At 38.9% G+C, this 21,274-nt stretch overlaps 2 protein-coding genes across 3 annotated transcripts in view; one reads left to right on the top strand and one right to left on the bottom strand.

Moving 5' to 3' along the window:
• LOC137503105 (uncharacterized) overlaps nt 1-21,274 on the bottom strand; it is a 229,468-nt gene that overhangs the window by 114,321 nt on the left and 93,873 nt on the right. The gene's annotated exons all lie outside the window — the stretch shown is intronic.
• PhKgamma (phosphorylase kinase gamma) overlaps nt 1-21,274 on the top strand; it is a 98,937-nt gene that overhangs the window by 31,512 nt on the left and 46,151 nt on the right. For both annotated transcript variants that reach the window (XM_067159230.2, XM_067159228.2), the window contains exon 5: nt 518-608. In XM_067159230.2, the coding sequence (XP_067015331.2) occupies nt 518-608 (91 nt within the window). The remainder of the gene's footprint in view (nt 1-517; nt 609-21,274) is intronic.

Raw genomic sequence — 21,274 nt, 5'->3', positions numbered from 1 at the left:
AGTTGCTGAGCGCCAAACATTGCCGTGGATCAGCACAACACCTGCACTGAGCATTCCACGCCTCTTGTTTTGAATGGCCCATCGCAATTTCCGTAGAAACGTTATCACAGACCGAACCTCACAGGCAGCGAGAGAAAGAATACGAGCCGCCATTTTGAGTAACTGCTGCTGCGCTACTGACACCAGGTGGGACTTGTCCGGCCGGTATATGATTCCTACCTCATAGATTTGTCGTGCATGCTCATATTTCCCAGCTAAATACGTTTACAAGAAAAGAAAAAAGGAAACTTAATTTCTAGATGGCGTACGTAGATTGCTTATAGTCAAATTGTATCTCTTCTGAATTGGTTCATTGGCAATAGTTGTAGCATTTTACATCTTCTGTCATCCCCCAAATCTTTGACTTGCTGATTAGAGCTTGTTCTTTAAATGCTTTTTGAATGAAATCATCATAAAACTGGAATGATGTGTTTAGAGTTTCATTAGTCCCATTGTTATTTGCTTGGTATGGCTGCAGACCTGTGTGGCACGCCGGGCTACCTGGCCCCTGAGGTGCTTAAGTGCAACATGTTTGAGGATGCAGCAGGCTACACAGAAGAAGTAGACATGTAAGTGAGATGTGATGTGCTCCAGATAAAACAAACCCTCAAATATTCATGGATTGAATTTGATTTCCCTTTTTCAATATAGTTTCATGTGTCAACAGTGTTTTATGTTTTTCTTGGGTGGTGTTTCTAATCAATATAGAGAAAAGTTCTCTGTATTACCTTTATATTGAAATTAATTAATTCATTTTGGAATTGATCTATATCATAATCATAATCATCATCATCATCATCATCATCATCATCATCCTTTTCCCTTATCAAGTTCCTGCCAGATTGGGGCATTTATGGCACTTTTGCACCTCCAGGATCATCCTGCTACCATATGTGACAGTAGATGCTACTACTTGCGACTGTCCAGCCGAGAGTCAAGGGGCCAATACCAAACTTGACACGCAAAGGGAAGACCGACAGCTACGGGCGAAGAAGCCTCTCTTTGGAGGCCAGGTGAAGCCTTTTGTGTATGTAATGACACATAAATTCACCGAAAAGGAGAATGTGGTCAGCGGCTTAAATGGTGGAAGAGGACATCAGTCCCAACAGCAGATAAAATGGAAGAACTTTCTCCTGTTGGCAACCTCTGTACTTCAGAGAAGCAGTTGCAAAAGGCATCTGTACTCCTGAGGAGCAGCCTAAAGTTACACCTGACAGTAGGTATCTGGAACATTGTCTGGACTGATGAGGCCACATTTCACACATTAGAATCAGTCAGCAGACACAACTGCATTTTGTGGCCAGAGAACCCCATTGCTACTAGTGAATGATTTCCAGTCCCCGGGAGTGATGGTTATGGTGGTGGTGGGGGATGGCATACAAAGGACTGATTGGCCCGTTCTTCCTTGAAGGTAACATCATGGGGGAAAACCTACCTAAAGTTGCTGAGAAAAAGTGTAATCCCAGAACTTCATAGGAAACAGAACTTCGATGAACTGCTGTGGCAGCAAGATGGTGCTACATCACACTTCACCAACATTGTTCGGCTGTTCTTGCATGAAGTTTTTCCTCAGTGCTGGATTAGCCATTAAGGGCATGTGGAGTAGCCAACCCGATCACCTGACATATCTCCACCAGACTCTGTCCTTTGGGGTTACATCAAAGACCATGTGTACGTTATTCCCATCGACGGCATGCAACATCTGCATGAGGTGATTGTTCAAGAGTTCAATAATATTCTGGTGAACATGTTTAGAAAGGCGTGTGAAAATGTTCCTTTGCATCTGCAAGCCTGTGTTGACTTGGATAGTGCTCAGGTCGACCACCATTGTGAAAAATCAATTATTTATAATAAACAAAATCACGACAAATAACAAACACCAACATAACTACCTCAAAGTCCAAAAACAAAAGATTGAAATAGTAAAAGAATTCAAATATATCCGAGAATGGATTAGTTGGAATGCTGTGGAATGTAAAGCAATGGCATCCAGGAAAAATAAACTTGAACTGACTTTCCATCTAACAAAAGATACATACAACAAGATATCCCTTTCATGGGGGGTCTAAAATTAAACGTTATAAAACAGTGATGAATTTCAAAGGCCAGATGGAGAAATTCAATCTAAAAGAGGAAAATGTTAAGAAAGATCCTAGGACCAAAAGGTCAGGATAATATACATATACTCTGCAAGAAAATTTAAAAACTCTCAGCTACTATGTGAGAAAGGATACTTTTTACGGTCATCTTCTCAGAATGAACTCTAATAGATTAACCAAACAAATCCTTGACATCTTCCGTAACCGCAAAAGAAAACCCAACTGGTTTAAAAAAACTGAAGACGGCCTAGTAGAATTAAAAATGACAGAAAATTCACTGTTCGATCGAACAACTGAAGTTATAACTAAAGACGAAAATATAAGGTTCCAAGACAAATCTACATTAAAAGCCAAACCTATTATCTCGGAAGACGAGAGGATACGAAGATCAGAAAGAATGAAGAAATACTGGGCATTAAGAAAAGAACAACACACAGCTATGATTGATTCAGCATATCCCAAAGAGGGTAAAACGAAAGAAGAAACAGAAGCTGTCTAATTGAGTGTGGCCCACCCTGTAGACAAAATGAAGAGGGATGTAGTTTGCCATTACTTTCCTCACTGTGCCAGAAAGTACTGTCGCAGTACGACCGGTCCTATGAGTGGCTCCTTTCATATCACCCAGGTGCATTATTCTTGCTCTGAATATCATTACTTAGCACCACCAATACCACAGCAGCTTCCACACTGTTACAGCCATAAAAAGAGACCAAGACTTTGGTGGAAGTTGCATTTTGCTCTGGCTTGTGCCAAGAGACAGATGTAAAAATACAGTGTCTATCAAAAAATAGCAACAGACACAAAATTGTTGGTATGTTCGGAAATTTCTATCGTTTCCTGTTCTGGTATAATGTGGTTGAGATTATGTCTGTGTCCCCATAATCCCCATAGTGAATTTCACGGCTCCTTGATGTCTCGCAAGTCATCTTTATTTTCATCCGAATACATACATGCTGGCCTTTGGTCACAGGGGTCCTGGGTTCGATTCCCGACAGGATCAGGAATTTTGACCATCATTGGTTAATTTTGCTGGCACGGGAGCTGGGTGTACGTGTCATCTTCATCATCATTTCATCTCTATCACAATGCAAAGATTGCCTACAGGCGTCAAATCAAAAGACCTGCACCTGGCAAACCAACCTGTCCTCGGACATTCCCGGTAGTAAAAGCCATACACCATTTCAATGCTATAAAAATGTCGTGCAACCTGAACGCAGTAAGGTAAGTTACAACAAGACTGAAATGCTTGGACATGTGTTGCAGTTTTACAAGTGCACCAAATTACTGCATAACAGTCGTCACCATTGAAGCCTGAGGCAGCTGGATGGGAGGTGCACAAAGACGTTCACTGCATCTCTACTGATGACTCAAGAAGAAGAGTGGACATCATAGCCATCATGAAGAAAGAACCCTTTGTGGGTGAGGGGCGCAGACGAAGAATACATGTACGGTATCCCCTGCCTGTTGTAAGAAGCTACTAAAAGGGGCAACCAAGGAATGATGACATGAGAACCATGTGATTACTTGTGATTAAGACCATTACATGCAGAACACCATGGGTCGACATTAATGGCGACTAGTACCACCTTGCAAGGAAACCCATGGGTCTACGTTACATAGGAGCAGTACCATTTTGCGAGAAACACTACAGGTCTGGGCGTTGTTTGTGATAATGGTCATCGTGTGTACTCCACCGGCCGGTTCAGAATGGGTCTGCGTTACCTATGAGTGGTACCACTTTATGAGAAATACCATGGGTCTATGTCGCCTGTGGTTACTGCCGCTAAGTGAGAAACGCCATGGGTTTGGCTGGCACCTGGATTAATACCACTACGTGACCTAAAACCATGGGTCTGCGTTGCCTGAGAGTAATAGTACCATTATGTGAGGAACACCATGGGTTTGTGTTGCCTATGGGCATTTCCATAATGTGTGATACATCGTGGGTCTACGTTGCTATGATTAGTACCTCTTTGTGAGCAATACCATGAGTATACGCAGCCTGTGATTAGTTCCACTAAATGAGGAACACCACGGGAATACCACCGCCCTTGGTTAGTCCCGCTTTATGAGGAACACCATGGGGCTGCGTTGCCTGTGAGTGGTGCCAGTGTGGATAACATATCACGGGTGTACATTGCCTGTGATTAGTACCACATGCGAGAAACACCATGAGGCTATGTTACCTGTGATTAGTATCACTATAAGAGGAACACCATGGTTCTGCTTTACCAGTGATTAGTACCATTATGAGGGGCCAGTGACCTGGATTTTGGGCCCATTTAGATCATGAGTATCTTCCCAGTAAATAAGACATTGTAAATTGGATCCATTGATTATTTTGTTTCATGATCATTTTTTATCATCATTCGTTTTAGATTCTAGTCAGTGGATACATTTTTGATTTTCGTTTCATTCACGTCATACCATGAGGTTCAATGACCTAGCTGTTAGGCCCCTTTAAACATCATCAATAAGAAAGAAAAATAAAACGATGGTGTTAGGTCCTACCCTTTGCTTTGAAAGGGACTTACACCAGGCTCAGGATTTTTTTTTTTTAATGCTATTTGTTCGGGGCGTCAACCCATGTTGATCTTTTGCCTCTACTGGCACCATATTGTATGAACCTGCCTATAATTGGAATGGCGGTGGTGTGGAATGTTGTGTGTGAGGAAAGGAAGATTAAGGATGTCACAAACACCCAGTCCCCAGGCCAGGGATATTAATCATTACAATTAAAAAATCCCTGACCCAGCCGGGAATTGAACCCTGGGCCGCCGGGTGACAGGCAGACGCGTTTTCCCCTACACCGCGGGGCCTGACAGGCTCAGGATGTATAATATTCCTGTTGGTCAGTGGGTTGTCCAAAATGTGAAAATGAATCGTAAAAGATTCTCTGCAAATTATCAGTTTCATTTATATCCGAGATCGTAATCTCTGGCTAACAATGAATTTTCCAGCAAAAGTCTTTAAGTATAACTTTGTTATTTTATATAGGCTACTAATTTTTTTGTTCTGTAAATTATGTATTCCGGACCTTCGTCACCTTCACTAGAGGACAGATGATTTATTTCTAATGTATCTTACCTATTCTGTTAATAGAACCAGATGTAATTAATATAAAATGATATTAAAATTTAAACTCTTGCTGTGAAACTAACATTTTGGAGCTAAGATTTGTTTTTAATTAGCAGTGTTACATACTTTAGATCCATCACCATTTGAAGGGCATTGAATACTCATACCCATTTAGGGTGTAATTTTTTTTAAAGAAGAATATTTATGAAATCAAAACATTATTTATATATGTTTGGGGTTTGTGTTTATCTGGAAAACACAGTGTGACATGCTTTTAATTTCTTGTCTGGTGACTGTGGCTGAATTCCTATTTTTCACTCTGTTGCACTTTGTAATGCTTGTTGCTATGAAATTCTAATTTCCATCTTCTTTCTTTTGTCTAGTGAATGGTTTCTAACACTTGATCATGCCTGTTTTACTGTTGAATCTGTCACGTTAAAAATAGAATGTAATTAGTTGTTTGCTCATGTTTGTCAGTATTTGCTACTGTTTGTTCGCTTCTTCATTTCTTTGCATGACTCTTCTGGACATGTTTTGGCATGTCTAATTTTTCCAGCATCACTCAGGTTTATTTTACAGAATCAAAGAGCTGAGTTACAGATGGTTCAATAACAGACATCATTGGAGTAAGAGTTTCCTCTTATTATACAGTAGAACCCTGTTTATTTGCAGTTTATCCAGACTGATTATGTAGGTAATATTTCTACATTAAATTCATCCTTAAAAATGATCTTTTTTAATATAAGATTAATGAACTTATAAATTTATATTAAACTTATAAATTTCATTGTAAGACGATTAGGTTAGCTCTTGAGAATTTGTTGATGCTGGCACCACGATCTAGGGGTAGCATTTCTGTCTCTCACCCAGAGGTCCAGGGTTCGATTCCCAGCCAAGTCAGGGAGTTTTACCTGAATATAAGGGCTGGTTTGACGTCTACTCAGCCTTCGTATTGCAAGCTGTCCACTTCATGGCCGTATCGATGAGTATAATCAACAAATTAATCTAAAAGGCCACCTAATCGATACTTTATTTCTTTTGCCTTTGGCAAACTTAAAAATACATTAACAAACACAGTACATGTTTCGACCACTTAGTGGTCATCTTCAGCTGTATATAATAAATCTTAGATGATAACATTTAAAAGCAAGCACATTGGATCTTAAAACTATATCCCATGGGAATCTAAAAACTATTGTTCTAGATGCTTTAAATGAAATGGAAGATGGGGGGGGGGGGGTAAGGAGATTTATGTGAATGATACTTAAATTACAGTATCGTTTACAATTGTGTTTAAAAACTTAAATGATGAAAAACATAGACGGGTTGAGCATTGGTTGCTTGGTAGGCCAAGGCCCATAAGGGCGGTAGGTTGTTGAATTTTTTTTTCCTCCCTTCAGAATTTTTTATAATGTTCCAGGGAACAGAAGGTTCTGCTTGTGTAGGGATCAATGACTTCAGCCGGTGGAAGCAATGCAACAATGATGTAGACTTCCAAATGAGACAAAGACATTATTGCTGCTTACTCAACAAATTATAATGTAGAAATTGATGGTAATTTGACGACACAATTATATAGCCAAGAGAGCGCTTTTCATTCAGAACGATCCTTGAAAAATGTGTCAGTATACTTAAAAAAGAGCAACGTGACACGGCACTGACTTAAATGGTGGTGAAGCATTTGCGAGACTAGGCAACATGTGAGCATCACTTAAAGCTGAAACAAAAGAAACTCACAGGCTTAACTGAAATTATTAACAGTACTCTAAATTTATAAATCTCATTTTTGCCCCGTATTGGCGTCAACTCAACCAAGATTAGGTTGAATGGAGAATCCCACCTTCCAATACTTGTTTGTTTTTATTGCTAGTCTGTGTAATGACGTAACATAATCCAGCTTAAAATCTAATTACATTATTTTAAAAGTACATGTTTCATTCCTAATGTGGAACATAAAATCAACCTCAACTTTGGTTATTCTTTAGGAGTTTCCCCCGATCATCATATTTTAAATTTTACATTTTAAGTCTATCCTCAAGATATTAAAAGTACATACTTCTCCAGCTTTTGAAGAAAGAAGATCCCTTACGCCAGATATTTTATCTCAAACTCGGACATTTGACTTGTTGAGGTTTTAACCCAACATGAAGGAACATTTTATCTTATCATCATCATCATCATCATCATCATCATAAGTGTTTTTTATTTTGTTTATGCACATTTTTAAATCCTTTTTTAGCTGAAGATTTTCCACATTAGGAATGAAACATGTACTTTTTAATAATTTAAATAATATAAACTGGATTAAGTTACGTAATTACATAGACTAGCAATAAAAACAAATAAGTATTGGAAGGTGGGATTCTCCATTCAACCTAACGCTAGTTGAGTACTCTAAATGAAGTAGAATTTATACTGTATTCCATTTATTGTTATGTTTAGCTATATCTTTACAAATAGTACAGAAATAATTCAAACAAGATTTTTGCTCCAGCTCAAAAGTCTAAGAAGTAAGATAGAAAACTTTTGTCCAGTGGAGCGTTAATTGGAAACGAGCCCATAACGCTGACAGCATTTCCTCGCTGGATAGCAATTACTATCCACTGCCTCAGGAGTTCCGTTGAAGAAGAGTCTCCAATAATTGCAAATAATTGTTTGCCAATATCTGAAATAAGATTTTTAGCCTCTTGACCTCACATCTCCATCGTTTCGACTGCGAATGCCCCGAAGATGTAGTTTTGTCACTGCTCTATTTTTTGTCCTTTTATTGTGCACGGCCAATTCCGCAGCAGAACTGGCAGCCTTGCATGTGTGAGGCAAATAAGATGGTGCTGAAGTATCAACACATGTGGGATCCCGCGGGAGAGATCTGCCTTTGTTCCATGGGGACTAAAGTCAGACCATCTGGACGTTTTCCATCTGTACTTTTAACAGTGTTGAAAAAGTACATAAGATGTGCAGTAAAATATGTATAATTTATTTTATTTATGTTACTAAAGAATTTTCTGGATTATCTGGATTTTTCAGTCATTCAAATTGAATCCCATTATCATTTGAACTGGATAAACAGGTTTCTACTGTACCTGAATCTTAGTGTTTGAATGTAGTAGAACTCTTGTGTTATCCTAGCTTTCTGTTTATGACAGTTTGACAATTTCATGAAGGTCTTCTCTTCTGTATTCGTGTGGCATGCATGTATATATACAGAAAATAAAACAATGGTGTCTGAGATTTTTATATTTATCTTTATATTTATTTTTATTTCAGGAAAATGATCATTATGGTAATGTACAGGGAAAAATTAAACTTCATTTGTATAGAAGATAGATCCTACTCTTCAAACTAAGAGGAATCTGCTTTGTTGAAGCTATGCATATATTAGCATAAATGAATAGTACAGTTATTAGAAACTTATTATGAAGAATAACTCATTACATGGGGTATGAAAACAGAACTATGTTACTGAGGAGCATCGGAACAAAAACCAATAAACCAAACAAAGCCTATATTACAGAATGTAATAAACAATAATAAAGTTAACATTGATGTTTTCACGACCCATACTTGTAGACATGATATAGGCTTTTGGGCTTATGCTGTGTCAAAAAAACAAGGTAAAACTCTTTGCGTTTCGCAGAGAACTTAGGCTCCATGTGTTCAGAAGAGAATGTCGACTGTTCACGAGGAAGACTTCTCCAGTGGGTCAAGGAACATCTTAATTGAAGCTTAGATGGTGTCGTCACCTCCTGCATACAGTGAGCCATCTGGTGACCAATGAACTTGCCACTTACGGTATATATTTAACAGTTCATGGTTAAACTGTAATACTTCCATTCCCATGCATTGTTATTTCATCCAGTCCTCTTTAGCAGCACGTTTCTTTCTTTATGTGGTAATTTAATTTTCTGTAATCCTTTTCATCATTCTTCACTAACCTTCGTCGTTCCATTAGTTCAAGAATATAATTTATCATCCATTTTTATTTTTCTTCTTAGTGTACATTATTTTGAAGAAGTACTTTAGTCTGACCTTTAAGTTGATTTCATAATTCATTTGCTGTTTCACAATTATTGGTCTTGTTTGTTTTGTTAAAGGGACTTTTTTCTCCCAAGTTTCACCACTTTTACAATAAGCAGTATTTAGTACTGATACTGGGATTGGCAACCCTATCGTAACAACAGTCTAAAAATGAGTGATGTTATACCATTAACACCCCAACCTGGCAGGCGCTGGAAAAGGGAAAATTTTAGCTGTGAGCTTGCATCCGGGAGATAGAGGGTTTGAACCCCGCTGTCAACAGCCCTGAAGATGGTTTCCCATCGTTTCCCATTATCACACCAGGCAAATGCTGGGGCTATACTTTAATTTAGGCCACGGCCGTTTCCTTCCTGCTCCGAGGCCTTTCCTATTCCATTGTTACCATAAAATCTTTCTGTGTCAGTGCGATGTAAAAAAAAAAAAAAAAAAAAAAGATCTGTAGATGGACTCGTACATTAGCTACCAGTGAATTATGATCCGAGGGAATGTCTGCACCTGGATATGTGGTGACACTATTAATGGAATTTCTTAAGCTCTTATTTATCAGAATGGAATCAGTCTGGTTTCTTGTTGAAGCAGCTTTGCTGGATTTATCGGTTTGTGATCAACTGTTGCAATTCAAACAACTTTAGCATGTTTTGATTTTTTCTTTACGAGTTGCTTTACGACACACCAACACAGATAGGTCTTATGGCAATGGTGGGATAGGAAAGGGCTAGGAGTGGGAAGGAAGAGGCCATGGTCTTAATTAAGGTACAGCCCCAGCATATGCTTGGTATGAAAATGGGAAACCATGGATTAGCATATTCGGGACTGCCAACTGTGAGGTTCGAACTCACTATCTCCCAAATGAAAACTCACAGCTGCGCACCCCTAACTGCCAGTTCGCCCAGTTTGATTTTGATTGAATGTGTTTGTGGTATCATATGTATTTCACCCAAAACTCCTCCCCAAACCACAAAAACATGAATGCAGCAAAAGTGAATTTATTTGGTTTTGTTCCAGTGCTCCTAAGTCACTATACCAAAATCAGTGACAGTGCTCAGTGTTGTTGTTGTTTTTTTTTTTTTTTTTTTTTTTTTTTTTTTTTTTTTTTTTTTTTTTTTTTTTTTTTTATCAATAGGAAGTATTTTTATATGCTTACAGAAAATTGGAAGGAGCAGTTCATTAGAAATATGTCATAGAACATTAGTCATAAAATAAACTGAAGTTTTCTCCCTCAGCACCTACAAATCTTAAAAATGCCTCCATGGTTGGAACATTTTTCAGCTTCTGCTGTATCTATTATTGTATATCTTTTTTAAAAAATATATATATAAAAATATGTCTTATGCCTGGGGGTAATCTGAAAATGTGCATTATGGAAGTGTAATCCTAGCAACCGTACAGGCTATGATGTAAGGGATGGATGGATGGCCAGACAGTATTACCTAGCAACCGTGCAGGCTATGTCTTATGGTTGGTCGTCATCTGAAATTAGCAGCCGTTGCTTGATGGTGATGACCGAGAGACATATTTATGATCCTTTGCTTTTTGCAAAGGAAAAAGTTTTTAAATTCAGTTTGCAAGGAGACATCAATATACAGGGTTTCGTTAGAAGAATTCACCAAAGTTCTTTGAACTGCTGCCTGATACAGACTCTTCCTGAAACTTACTGTGTATAATACTTTATCTCCAAAGCATGCCTTCACATAAGTTAAAAAAAAATGTATTGTGCCATTTGTTGTTGATTGTTTCTTCTCTCCTGTGAGATTTGCTTTCTTCCTCATGTCAGTTTCTAAGACAATCTTACTTTGCTTTTCGGTTATCTGTTCCATCTGTTTGGTGTATTATATTTAATTTGCAAAGAAAAATCATTGTTTGTGGTATATTTTGAGCATGTTTATGGATTGCATTTTTCATTCTTTTTTGTCAACTGAATGCTGTAGTGTAATGTGATGTGTTCATGAGGCAATGTTACAAAAAATGGTTTAAGAATATTTAATTTTCTTTTACATTTTAAGGAAAGATCAATAGTGGGAATTAAAATGATGAAAATCAATGCAGTTTTAGACCATAGAGAGATTGTCAGACCATATTTTTGTCAAATAATCAAAAAGTGTTTTGAGAGGAATAAATAGTTTTGCTTAGATATGTTTACATAGATCTAAATAAGGCAATATGACAGAGTACAAAGAGAAAATACATTGGCCTTGGTAAGGAAGTGTGGAATCAGGAGTAGGTTATTTACTCCCTCCTCCGTCCTCCCCTCAATGGTTCTACAGCCCTGATGGGCTAGGATCAGGGGCTGTGAACTTTGGAGCATGCGTTGGCAACCCCTAGCTGAATCTGGTATTGGTTCCACTTGTGCCAGGCTCCTCGCTTTCGTGTATCCTATCCATCCTTCCTTAGCCAACTCTTGTTCTTTTCCTACCTTGACGTTGGGCTGGGAATAAGAATGTGGGGACTGCAGGGTCGGTTTGGGATTTTTTTTTTTTTTTGACAATCGAGCCACAGTGAAAATTGATGGTAAAATGAGTTCTTGGTTTAAAGTAGTTGCTGGAGTTAAACTAGGCTGTAATCTTTCAACTTCTTCAATTCCCGTTTCCAGTGTTCTGGGTCGGGTTGTGAATCAAAGACATCCACAGTTTTCTATTTTTCACCATTCTCCGAGGACGAGACCAACAGGAACTGCGCATCATTTTGGGGAACACCCTAACCGTTCCTGAGTCCTCGACTCACTCTGTCATGTTATAGTCTGTTAGAATGATGGGCTCATCACTCGCATTGGCATTTTATATCTACTGCCTGGATTTTTTTCAGGTTGCCCCTAACATGGAGTGCAGATGATGCTAGATGGACTTTTGTGCTATTACCTCCACGAAGGGACTATCAGCCCTCCTAAAGAGCCTCATCTGCCTGAAGCTCCTGTAGATTGTACTCCTATTTATCCCTGAGTCCAGGGCTGCTTCTTCCACTGTCTCTACCTTACCGAAATCTGCCGTTGAGGTCTTCACTCGTAACCCTGAGCTGGGACCATTACCAGATGTTTCACACCGGGTCAGTGTGCTCTGGGAGATTCACACAGCACAGAGGAAAGGGTGCCACTCCCTGTGTAGGGCTGCCTCCAAAGAGGGTCCCTACCTCCTACTTTACTGTTCATAGTACATATGGATTCCCCCCAGCCTTTTCCCAACTACATGTGGTCAGCATTTCGTAGTATAGATTTTGTCTAGTTTTACGGCTGGATACCTTTCCTGACGTCAACCCTGTGTGGAGGGCTGTATTCACCATTGCTTGTTTCTGTGCGGTTATATGTAAATGAAGCTGAGCATTAAGGCGAACACTAACACTCAGACCCCAGCTGGAGGAATTAACCAGGCATGCTTAAAATCTCCAACCCAACTGGCAATTCAACCCAGGGCCCTCTGAACTGAAGACCATTACATCAACCATTCAGCCAAAGAGCCGAACACGTGGATCATCTCCTGAAAGGTATAAAGTGGCAGGGAGGGATTCAGTTAGGTGGAAATGTGGTAAGCAGTCTGGCCTATGGTGATGACTTGGTCTTATTGGCAGATTGTGCTGAAATCCTGGAATCTAATATCTTAGAACTTGAAAATAGGTGCAGTGAGTATCAAATGAAAATTAGCCTTTCCAAGAATAAAGTGGTATCAGTAGGGAAGAAACCTAAAAGAATTGAATGACAGGTTGGGAATTCCAAACTGGAATAGGTAGATCATTTCAATCATTTAGGATGTGCATTCTCCCAGGTTGGTAATATAGTGAGTGAGATTGAATCAAGGTGCAGCAAAGCTAATGCACCGAGCTTGCAGTTATGATCAGTAGTATTCTGTAAGAAGGAAGTCAGGACACAGACGAAACGATTTTTACACCGGTTTGTTTTCCGACCAACTTTGCTGTACGTGAGTGAAAGCTGGGTGGACTCTGATATCTTATTAGAAGTAACAGCCATGAATGTAGCGAGGATGATTGCTGGTACAAATGGGTGGGAACAATGGCAGCAGGGTACTTGGAATGACGTGATAAAGGCTAAGTTGGAAATGAACTCTGTGCATGAAGCTGTATGCATAAACCGGCTTTGGTGGTGTGCTCATGTGAAGCGAATGGAGGAGGATAGATTACCCACTAGAATAAAGGACTCGGTCTTGGAGGGTAAGAGAAGTGGAGAGAGACTCTGTTTCTAAAGATTTAAAAGATAAGAGGATAAGGCTACAGAGCTAAGAAAGTTGTAGAGGCATTGAGTTAAATCACAGAGGCTCGCAGACTGAACACTGATAGGCATAACAATCTATAATGAAGATGGATGGATTTTCATTGTTGGATCCAGCTGTGAGCTAAGAATACGTGACCTGTGCAACGTTTTTTTTTCAGGCCTCATTCATTTGTTTCCTGAAGGCAATGCCTTGGTGATACAACCATTCATCTCTATCTTGCTCTGCTCTTTCCATCATCACGTAACTTCTAAATCCCATTTTTTTCCCCTAGATCTCGTCCAAGTATTTTTTCTAGACCAACCTGTTCTTTTCTTCCCTAGTACTTTGCCTTCAGATATATTGGTGATCCTAATGGCATATCTTGTAAATTTGATTTTCCTACGTTCCATTTATTTTAACAGCTCCCTCTTCTCTTTGACTTCTCTTATGTTCTTCTTTCAGTTTACAGAGTAACAATTTGTTTTAACATGCTCGCCTCAGGCTTCTTCTCTGTCATTTTGCCACCAAGATGTATTATGTGGTTAATGAGGTTGTTTCTGAAGTTATCTCTCAGTTCCACAACTTTCTTTCAAGAAATAAGTCTGTCTTGAATTTCTACTGGTTTTGTATTATTTTCACATAGATCTTTGTGCATCTCTGTTAACCAGCAGCGATGGGTGTACTATTTCTCCTGAAGAATTAGTATTTTAGATGCCAGTCTCTCTGGGTTTATGCTCTTCAGATCGACCTGCTCTTTTTCGTGGTGGTGATCTTTCTGATCCTAGATAATTCCCTATCCTCACACACGTGCAGGTCGCCCATGGGCATCAAGTCAAAAGACTTACACCAGGCCTCTCTGGAGGCCACATGCTATTATCATCATCATCATCATCATAATCTTCATTATCTTGCAATTAACGTTTGTCTTATCTGACTCCTTAAGTTGTTGTTATTAATATTACTACTTTATTGTTGTTATTATTATTATTATTATTATTATTATTATTATTATCATCATCATCATCATCATCATCATCATTCATTCATTCATTCATTCATCTCATTTCAGCCAGTTATGGACCCCTTGTGTTCAAGCTTTCTTGTTTTTAGTTTTGGCTTTTCCTGGAAACCATGGGGTGCTTGCAGTTACTTCTTGAATGGGGCACACTGTAGGATGCCATTACATGTGATCCCTAGTTCTTCAAGATCTCTTTCTAACTCATAGAATTAGGCCCCTTTGATTTTCTTGTCCTGGAAGTAGTTATTGATCCGATAGACTAGTTTGGACCGCCTGTTGCCATTTCTTGATGGATACAGTATTTTTGTATCCGTCTCTTGGCACAGGCCAGAGCAAAGTGTAGCTTCCACCGAAGTCCCAGTCTCATCCATGGCTGTGACAATATGGAAGCTGCTGGGGTATGGGTGGTGCTGAGTAATGACATTTGGAGCACTACTAATGTCTGAGTGTTATGAAAGGTGTTGCTCATAGGATCAGTCATGCTGCAGTAGCACCTTCTGGTCCAGTGAAGAAAGCAATGGCAAACTACCTCACTCCTCATCTTACCTAGTACACCTCATTTGGCTCTGCCATTGGTTTTTGTAGTTTTTCTATAACTGCATTGCCTTTGGTGGTGCTATTTGAGGATCCAACCAGCCTCTGGGCTGATGACCTAACAGACAGACAGACTAGTTTGGGAGGGTTCAGTCGCGTCGTGGGTCCATAAAATGTGATCCTTTCTTTTCCAGATGATGACTGTTATCTTCTCCACGTAATTGTTTAGTTCATGACTGTACCGCCTTCTGTATTCACCATTTTCTTTTGACAGGGTCCGAGATTATCAAAATCTTTCTCTCTTTTGTGTCCAGTTTTTCAGTCAGGCCTTTCCAATCCATTGTGAGATATTCCGCAGCATGTAAGACCTGCGGTTGTGTGCCACTGCAGTAGTACCTCAACTTCACATTGAAGGACGTTGACCCTTTGTTGTAGACACCGTTAGTTAGCTGGTATGCCCTTTCCATTTTGTTCATACCTGATGCGAAGGCTTTTTTCTCAGAGACATTGTGTTCTATCCACTCTCCCTGGCAGTTAAACTTTTCTGCTCACTTGATTTTTCCTTATCCCGACTGTAGCTCTGTGGGCACCGGTTTGATGTTTGTTATGAATTCTTTTGTCTCAAAGGAGATTTGGAGTCCTGCCTTCTCTCCTCGTGCCCTAAGCTGATTACTTTGCTTTGTTGAGGAAAGGTATGGGAGATCATTTGCAAATGCTAGACAATTTTTTTTAAATTATTATTATTATTATTATTATTATTATTATTATTATTATTATTATTATTATTATTATTATTATTATTATTATTATTATTATCTTACCAAGGGAGTTGGCCGTGCAGTTAGGGCCGCAAAATTGTGAGCGTGCCTTCGGGAGATAAGAGGGTTCCAACCCCACTCTTGGTTGCCCTAAAGATGGTATTCTAGGGCTGTACCATAATTAAGGCCACGGCCATTTCCTTCCCACTCCTAGCCCTTTCCTATGCTATCCATTGTTGTCATCTGTGGCAGTGCAACTTAAAGCCAGTTGTAAAAAAGATATTATCTTTCTAAAAAATAAATAATAATAATAATAAATAAATAATAAATAAAAAATATTTAAATAATTTAGAGAAGCCCTTATTCGAATGTTTGCTATATGAGTCATGTTTCACCATTTTAATTATTTTTAATAAACTGGCAAACTGTTTGGTTTTTCAGTCTGTAAGCATCTGGAAGAATATTAAGCACCTCCGAATTCTCCTTCACAACTACTGCGTATTTGGTTCTCCATCCCATACTTAAAAACATGAAATTCAGAATCGAGTCCTCAACTCCCACTATTACCTTTTCTTCACTTAACTGCAAATTTATTGCCAGGCTGTTGGCATTCTTCAGACCATATGGCGGGCAGATACGTCTGGCGTTATCATGTGTCGAAGTTCACTGTACAGTGTCACCGCACAACAGCCAGTCCACAAACTTTTGGTCTGAACTGATGTACTTTTACACAAATTAGTACTTCTAACGTTGTATAGTCTTACACCCTCTTTTGTCTTTGCCTTGTGCAACATTATTTTTGTTTTAACATCTCTGTTTTTCTGCTTGTTTCTACTTATCTCTTACAATGTGTAAATACCCAAGGACCTCTCTGAACTGCTTTAATAATAAATCTTGCATGTTGAGATTCCAGTGTTCTTGTGCTTTTATGTAGTTGATGCCATTTCTTCTTTCTAATTTGAGAATGTACTAATTAACTTTAGGAGAATTAATAGATGATTTATCATATTGTTTTCATTTATCGTAGGTATTGTTAAAAATAAAATACTGTCTGTTTTATCACTCTAATTTATTTCAGGATGACCCAGTAAATGGACATGCATATATACACAAATAATTCTGTTCAACTATGAATTGCCACACCCACAAAATGTTGGCTATTTACAAGTTTCTGTTCTTTTCACACAGCAGGGAGTCCTGGCTCGTTGGAATTACCTGAGAGGGCTTTTATCCTATTGGCAGGCTCGCCTTACTTTCACTTCTCCAAGTTTAATTACCCCACACTGCAACTGCGTGCAGACAGCTAGGTTTGAACGCAGGGCTAATGGCCACACAACACACTATGACTGTTCCTTGGTTCGACCCCAGAGACAGTCCAGTAATTCACACAGTCAGAACAACTGAACAGCAATAGCTCAACAGTGTTAAACAGCAGGGCAATACTCCGCATAACAACAACCGTTAGCACTGTTCCAATTGCACTCGTGATAGCTGCTCCAGTCGCTGATTCTACGATGGTCCTAAGTCCACAAAGATGCACACACACGCACACACAGTACTCTAAGGCAGTACACACTCTTCCATTCCATATGTTGTGATACTCTGACTCTGGTGGGACAATGACGGCAGCCAGCAGCTACACACTCAACACTCTGATGCAATAACAACCCCTCGTTAAGATTCCAGTAGCAACCAACACTGCTGTCACCCTCAGCCCAAACACCGAACCCCAACACACTGAGTCCAACTCTGACTCCAACACTGACTGACTGTTCGTGGCTAGCAGAATATTTGCATTGTGGCTAGAGATGGAAAGTTCTCATTGCACCTCAGAAACACGCGGGAAACCAGACAAAGTGAACAATACACTGAAATGCCGGCAATAAGCTCCAGACCAGCAAGGAGATATCCAATCGTCTGACTCACTAGTCCCTTTAAAGATAAAAATTTCATTGTTCCGTATTGACAAGTATCACAGTTAAAATTGAAATAATAAATAAAGAGGTTCAACCTATTCAATACAAAAGAATAAGGAATGCAGTGATTACATTCTTATTTAATAAATAGAAGTGGTACCGGTTTTGACCCTAGTCCAGGTCATCATCAGCCGATTAAAACATGAAAAATAATGCATAGGAAAAAGAAAATAAAAGATCAAGTTCACTCCGGATCAGTAGAAGAGGCAATATAAAAATGGCAGGGGTAGACACTGTAAAATTCAGAAGAAGTAAAATGTAAGTCACTTAAAAGAAACAGTGCGTAATTTTCTGAACAGCAGTATGGCACACGCAGTGTTAGGCAAAGTCTTATAATGTTTATGAAAAGTGGAGAACGGTTAAATGAGCTAGCTTGTATACACTGTCAGGCACAAAGTCATAACACAATCGAATACATATGAAGATCCATAATCGTGCTGAAGCTGAAGATGAGTAAATCAATTGAAGTAACTTGCCAGCTCCCGGTGATCAACACAATATATTCAACATCAGGCACTGTGGTTTCAAACGCCAACGTAAAATGAAGAATAGCTTAATGATCCAGTATTTGCTTCGGTTGCGGGAATGTAAGTATATATAGATACATATAATATAATTCAATATAATTGAATAAGTAATTATGATCCTGTAGAATTTTTTCACGTCAACTGTTCCGAAAATTCTACAGGATCATAATTACTTATTCAGTTATATTGAATTATATTACATGTATCTATATATATACTCACATTCCCGCAACCGAAGCAAATACTGGATCATTAAGCTATTCTTCATTTTATGTTGGCGTTTGAAACCACAGTGCCTGATGTTGAATATATCGCACTGATCACCGGGAGCTGGCAAGTTACTTCAATTGATCTACTCATCTTCAGCTTCAGCACGATTATGGATCTTCATATGTGTTCGATTGTGTTATGACTTTGTGCCTGACAATGTATACAAGCTAGCTCATTTAACCGTTCTCCGCTTTTCATAAACATTATAAGACTTTGCCTAACACTGCGTGTGCCATACTGCTGTTCAGAAAATTGTTTCTTTTAAGTGACTTACATTTTACTTCTTCTGAATTTTACAGTGTCTACCCCCGCCATTTTTATATCACCTCTTCTACTGATCCAGAGTGAACTTGATCTTTTATTTTCCTTTTCCTATGCATTGTTTTTCATGTTTTAATCGGCTGATGATGACCTGGACTAGGGTCGAAACCGGTACCACTTCTACTTATTATTAAATAAGAATGTAATCACTGCATTTCTTATTCTTTCGTATTGAATAGGTTGAGCCTCTTTATTTATTATTTCAATTTTAACTCTCACTAGTCCCTTCCAGCATTTTTCTCATCATTCTGTACACATTTTGAGAGAAACAAAAGGACCTGTTTTCCTTAGCTACCTCCTTGTGTTTGTCATCGTCCTTCACCCACTGCCGAGTATAATGATTGTCTTCCAAATGCATCAAGATCATCAGTCGTGGGTTCTTAGATTGCTAAAGAGACCAATTCTTAAACCACAAGCTATGCCGCATCGCTGGCACACCATCGTATTGTTGTAGAATCTGGGGTCATTTCTTCTCTGATTTTTCCACTCTTTTCTGTGATCTCTTTTATTGGACTTATGCCTTCATTGCTGTTGTTCAGACAGTTGCAGGTCCTCGTGGACAATGTCGAGCAGGCACTACGTCCTTCAAGTTGCCAATGCTAATTAGGCAGTTCTTTATGTTATACCTTATGATTCTTGTCTGTTCTCCCTGATTACGTTGTCCACTCTTCAGTTGAGAATACATCACTAGTTTTGGAAGGCACATGGCAGGTCCATCAAAGTTGATGTTTGAACGTTCCCTCAATGAGTGTGGTTTTGACCTCTTCTAAGGCACTGGAGTTCATTCGACAGTCTACTAATGTGACTAACTCTTTTGGCTATAAATTGGAACAAACAGACTTGTGTTTGTTTGTTTGTTTCTTTATTTCTTCCTTCCTTTCTTTCTTTCTTTCTTTCTTTCTTTCTTTCTTTCTTTCTTTCTTTTTTTCTTTCTTTCTTTCTTTCTATATTTATTTATTTATTTATTTATTTATTTATTTATTTATTTATTTATTTTGCATGTCTGGAACATGAAATGACTAATCTTTGTACATAAATTTTAAAAATAATTATTTGCAATAATGATGGTAAATGTGAATAGAAAACAGTGACAAATGCATAATTCATTATGTTGTGAAGCCCAGAATTTAACAGTTCAGATAGCCTTATCGCTTAGTGCAGCATTTGGTCTGTTCATGAATGGGCAAGACCAAGCTGATTGTATTTCTGAAAATATCTAAACAGACCTTCCTGTACATCAACAACACAGTTGTTCAGCAAGTGTCATCGTTCAAATATCTTGGGACTACAGTGACTGAGAATTGTGATCCCAAGAATGAAATCGGGATTGGGCAACCCAAAAATTTGTTCAACAGTATGAGTGCCCTATTCACCAGTAGAGATCTCAACCTTCAGCGCTGAGTTTGGATGTTGCGATGCTACGTTTTCCCTGCCCTTCTTTATGCTTTTGAAGACTGAACGCTCAGCCCTTTGCTGGGAGAGGTGGGTGGAAGTTTTCGAAATGTACTTGTACAGAAGAATGGGTAGAAAGGAATGAGGAAGTTCTCAACTTGTTAAATAAGAAAAAGGAAGTTATCGGTCATGGGTTCTTAGATTGCTAAAAAGACTGATTCTTAAACTGCTAGCTATGCTGCATCACTGGCACACCATCTTATTGTTGTAGAATCTGGAGGTCATTTCTTCTCTGATTTCTCTCCTCTTTTCTATGATCTCTTATCGGACTCATACCTTCATTGCTGTTGTTCAAAAGGAACGAAAGCTCAGGTATGTTGCTCTTCTGTGGTTATTTAGCCCCACCTTCTGAGATTGGTTTTACAACAGAACGTCAGTTCTGAATCTATTCATTGCCTTCTAAGTGTATATGTACGGTTATAACTAGAGCCCTGCACAGATGCGGATATCCGCATCTGCAAAGTTAGTGTCTTGGCGAATACAAACTGTATGGCAGTGCGGATAATTTTGTTGATAATTTCTAAATAATGAAGTTTATTGATTTTCACTCAGATATACTCTTACTTTTGCTTGTGGTTAGGCGACCCTTGACAGAGGTATGGGCGAATGGTGATAAAGAGCCTTGAGACCATAAAGCCGTAATTCTGACCTGAACCTACCCGCAATTAATGGAAGGAAGGAACAAAGGTCAATACATCGGTGTTGTCGCAAGAGAAAATCTCTCATGAACCTGTGACTCTGGCATTCTGGTGCCAGGTGTCAAGCCTATTATATTATGTTAACAGATCTATCAGCTTCAATACCTTGGGTGTAATATACTGCAGTTAAATATTTACAATATCCACGGATAACAATTCACAGATGCGGATAACCATTTGCGGGTGCGGATGAAGGAAGTGTGGATGCGGATATTATTTTGTATATCCACGCAGGGCTCTAGTTATAACCAGCAGCAGATTTCTTTTTGA

This window comes from Anabrus simplex, chromosome X, assembly GCF_040414725.1.
Source record: "Anabrus simplex isolate iqAnaSimp1 chromosome X, ASM4041472v1, whole genome shotgun sequence".
In the NCBI taxonomy this organism is placed as follows: domain Eukaryota; kingdom Metazoa; phylum Arthropoda; class Insecta; order Orthoptera; family Tettigoniidae; genus Anabrus; species Anabrus simplex.
This window is presented reverse-complemented; position numbering and strand designations above follow the sequence as displayed.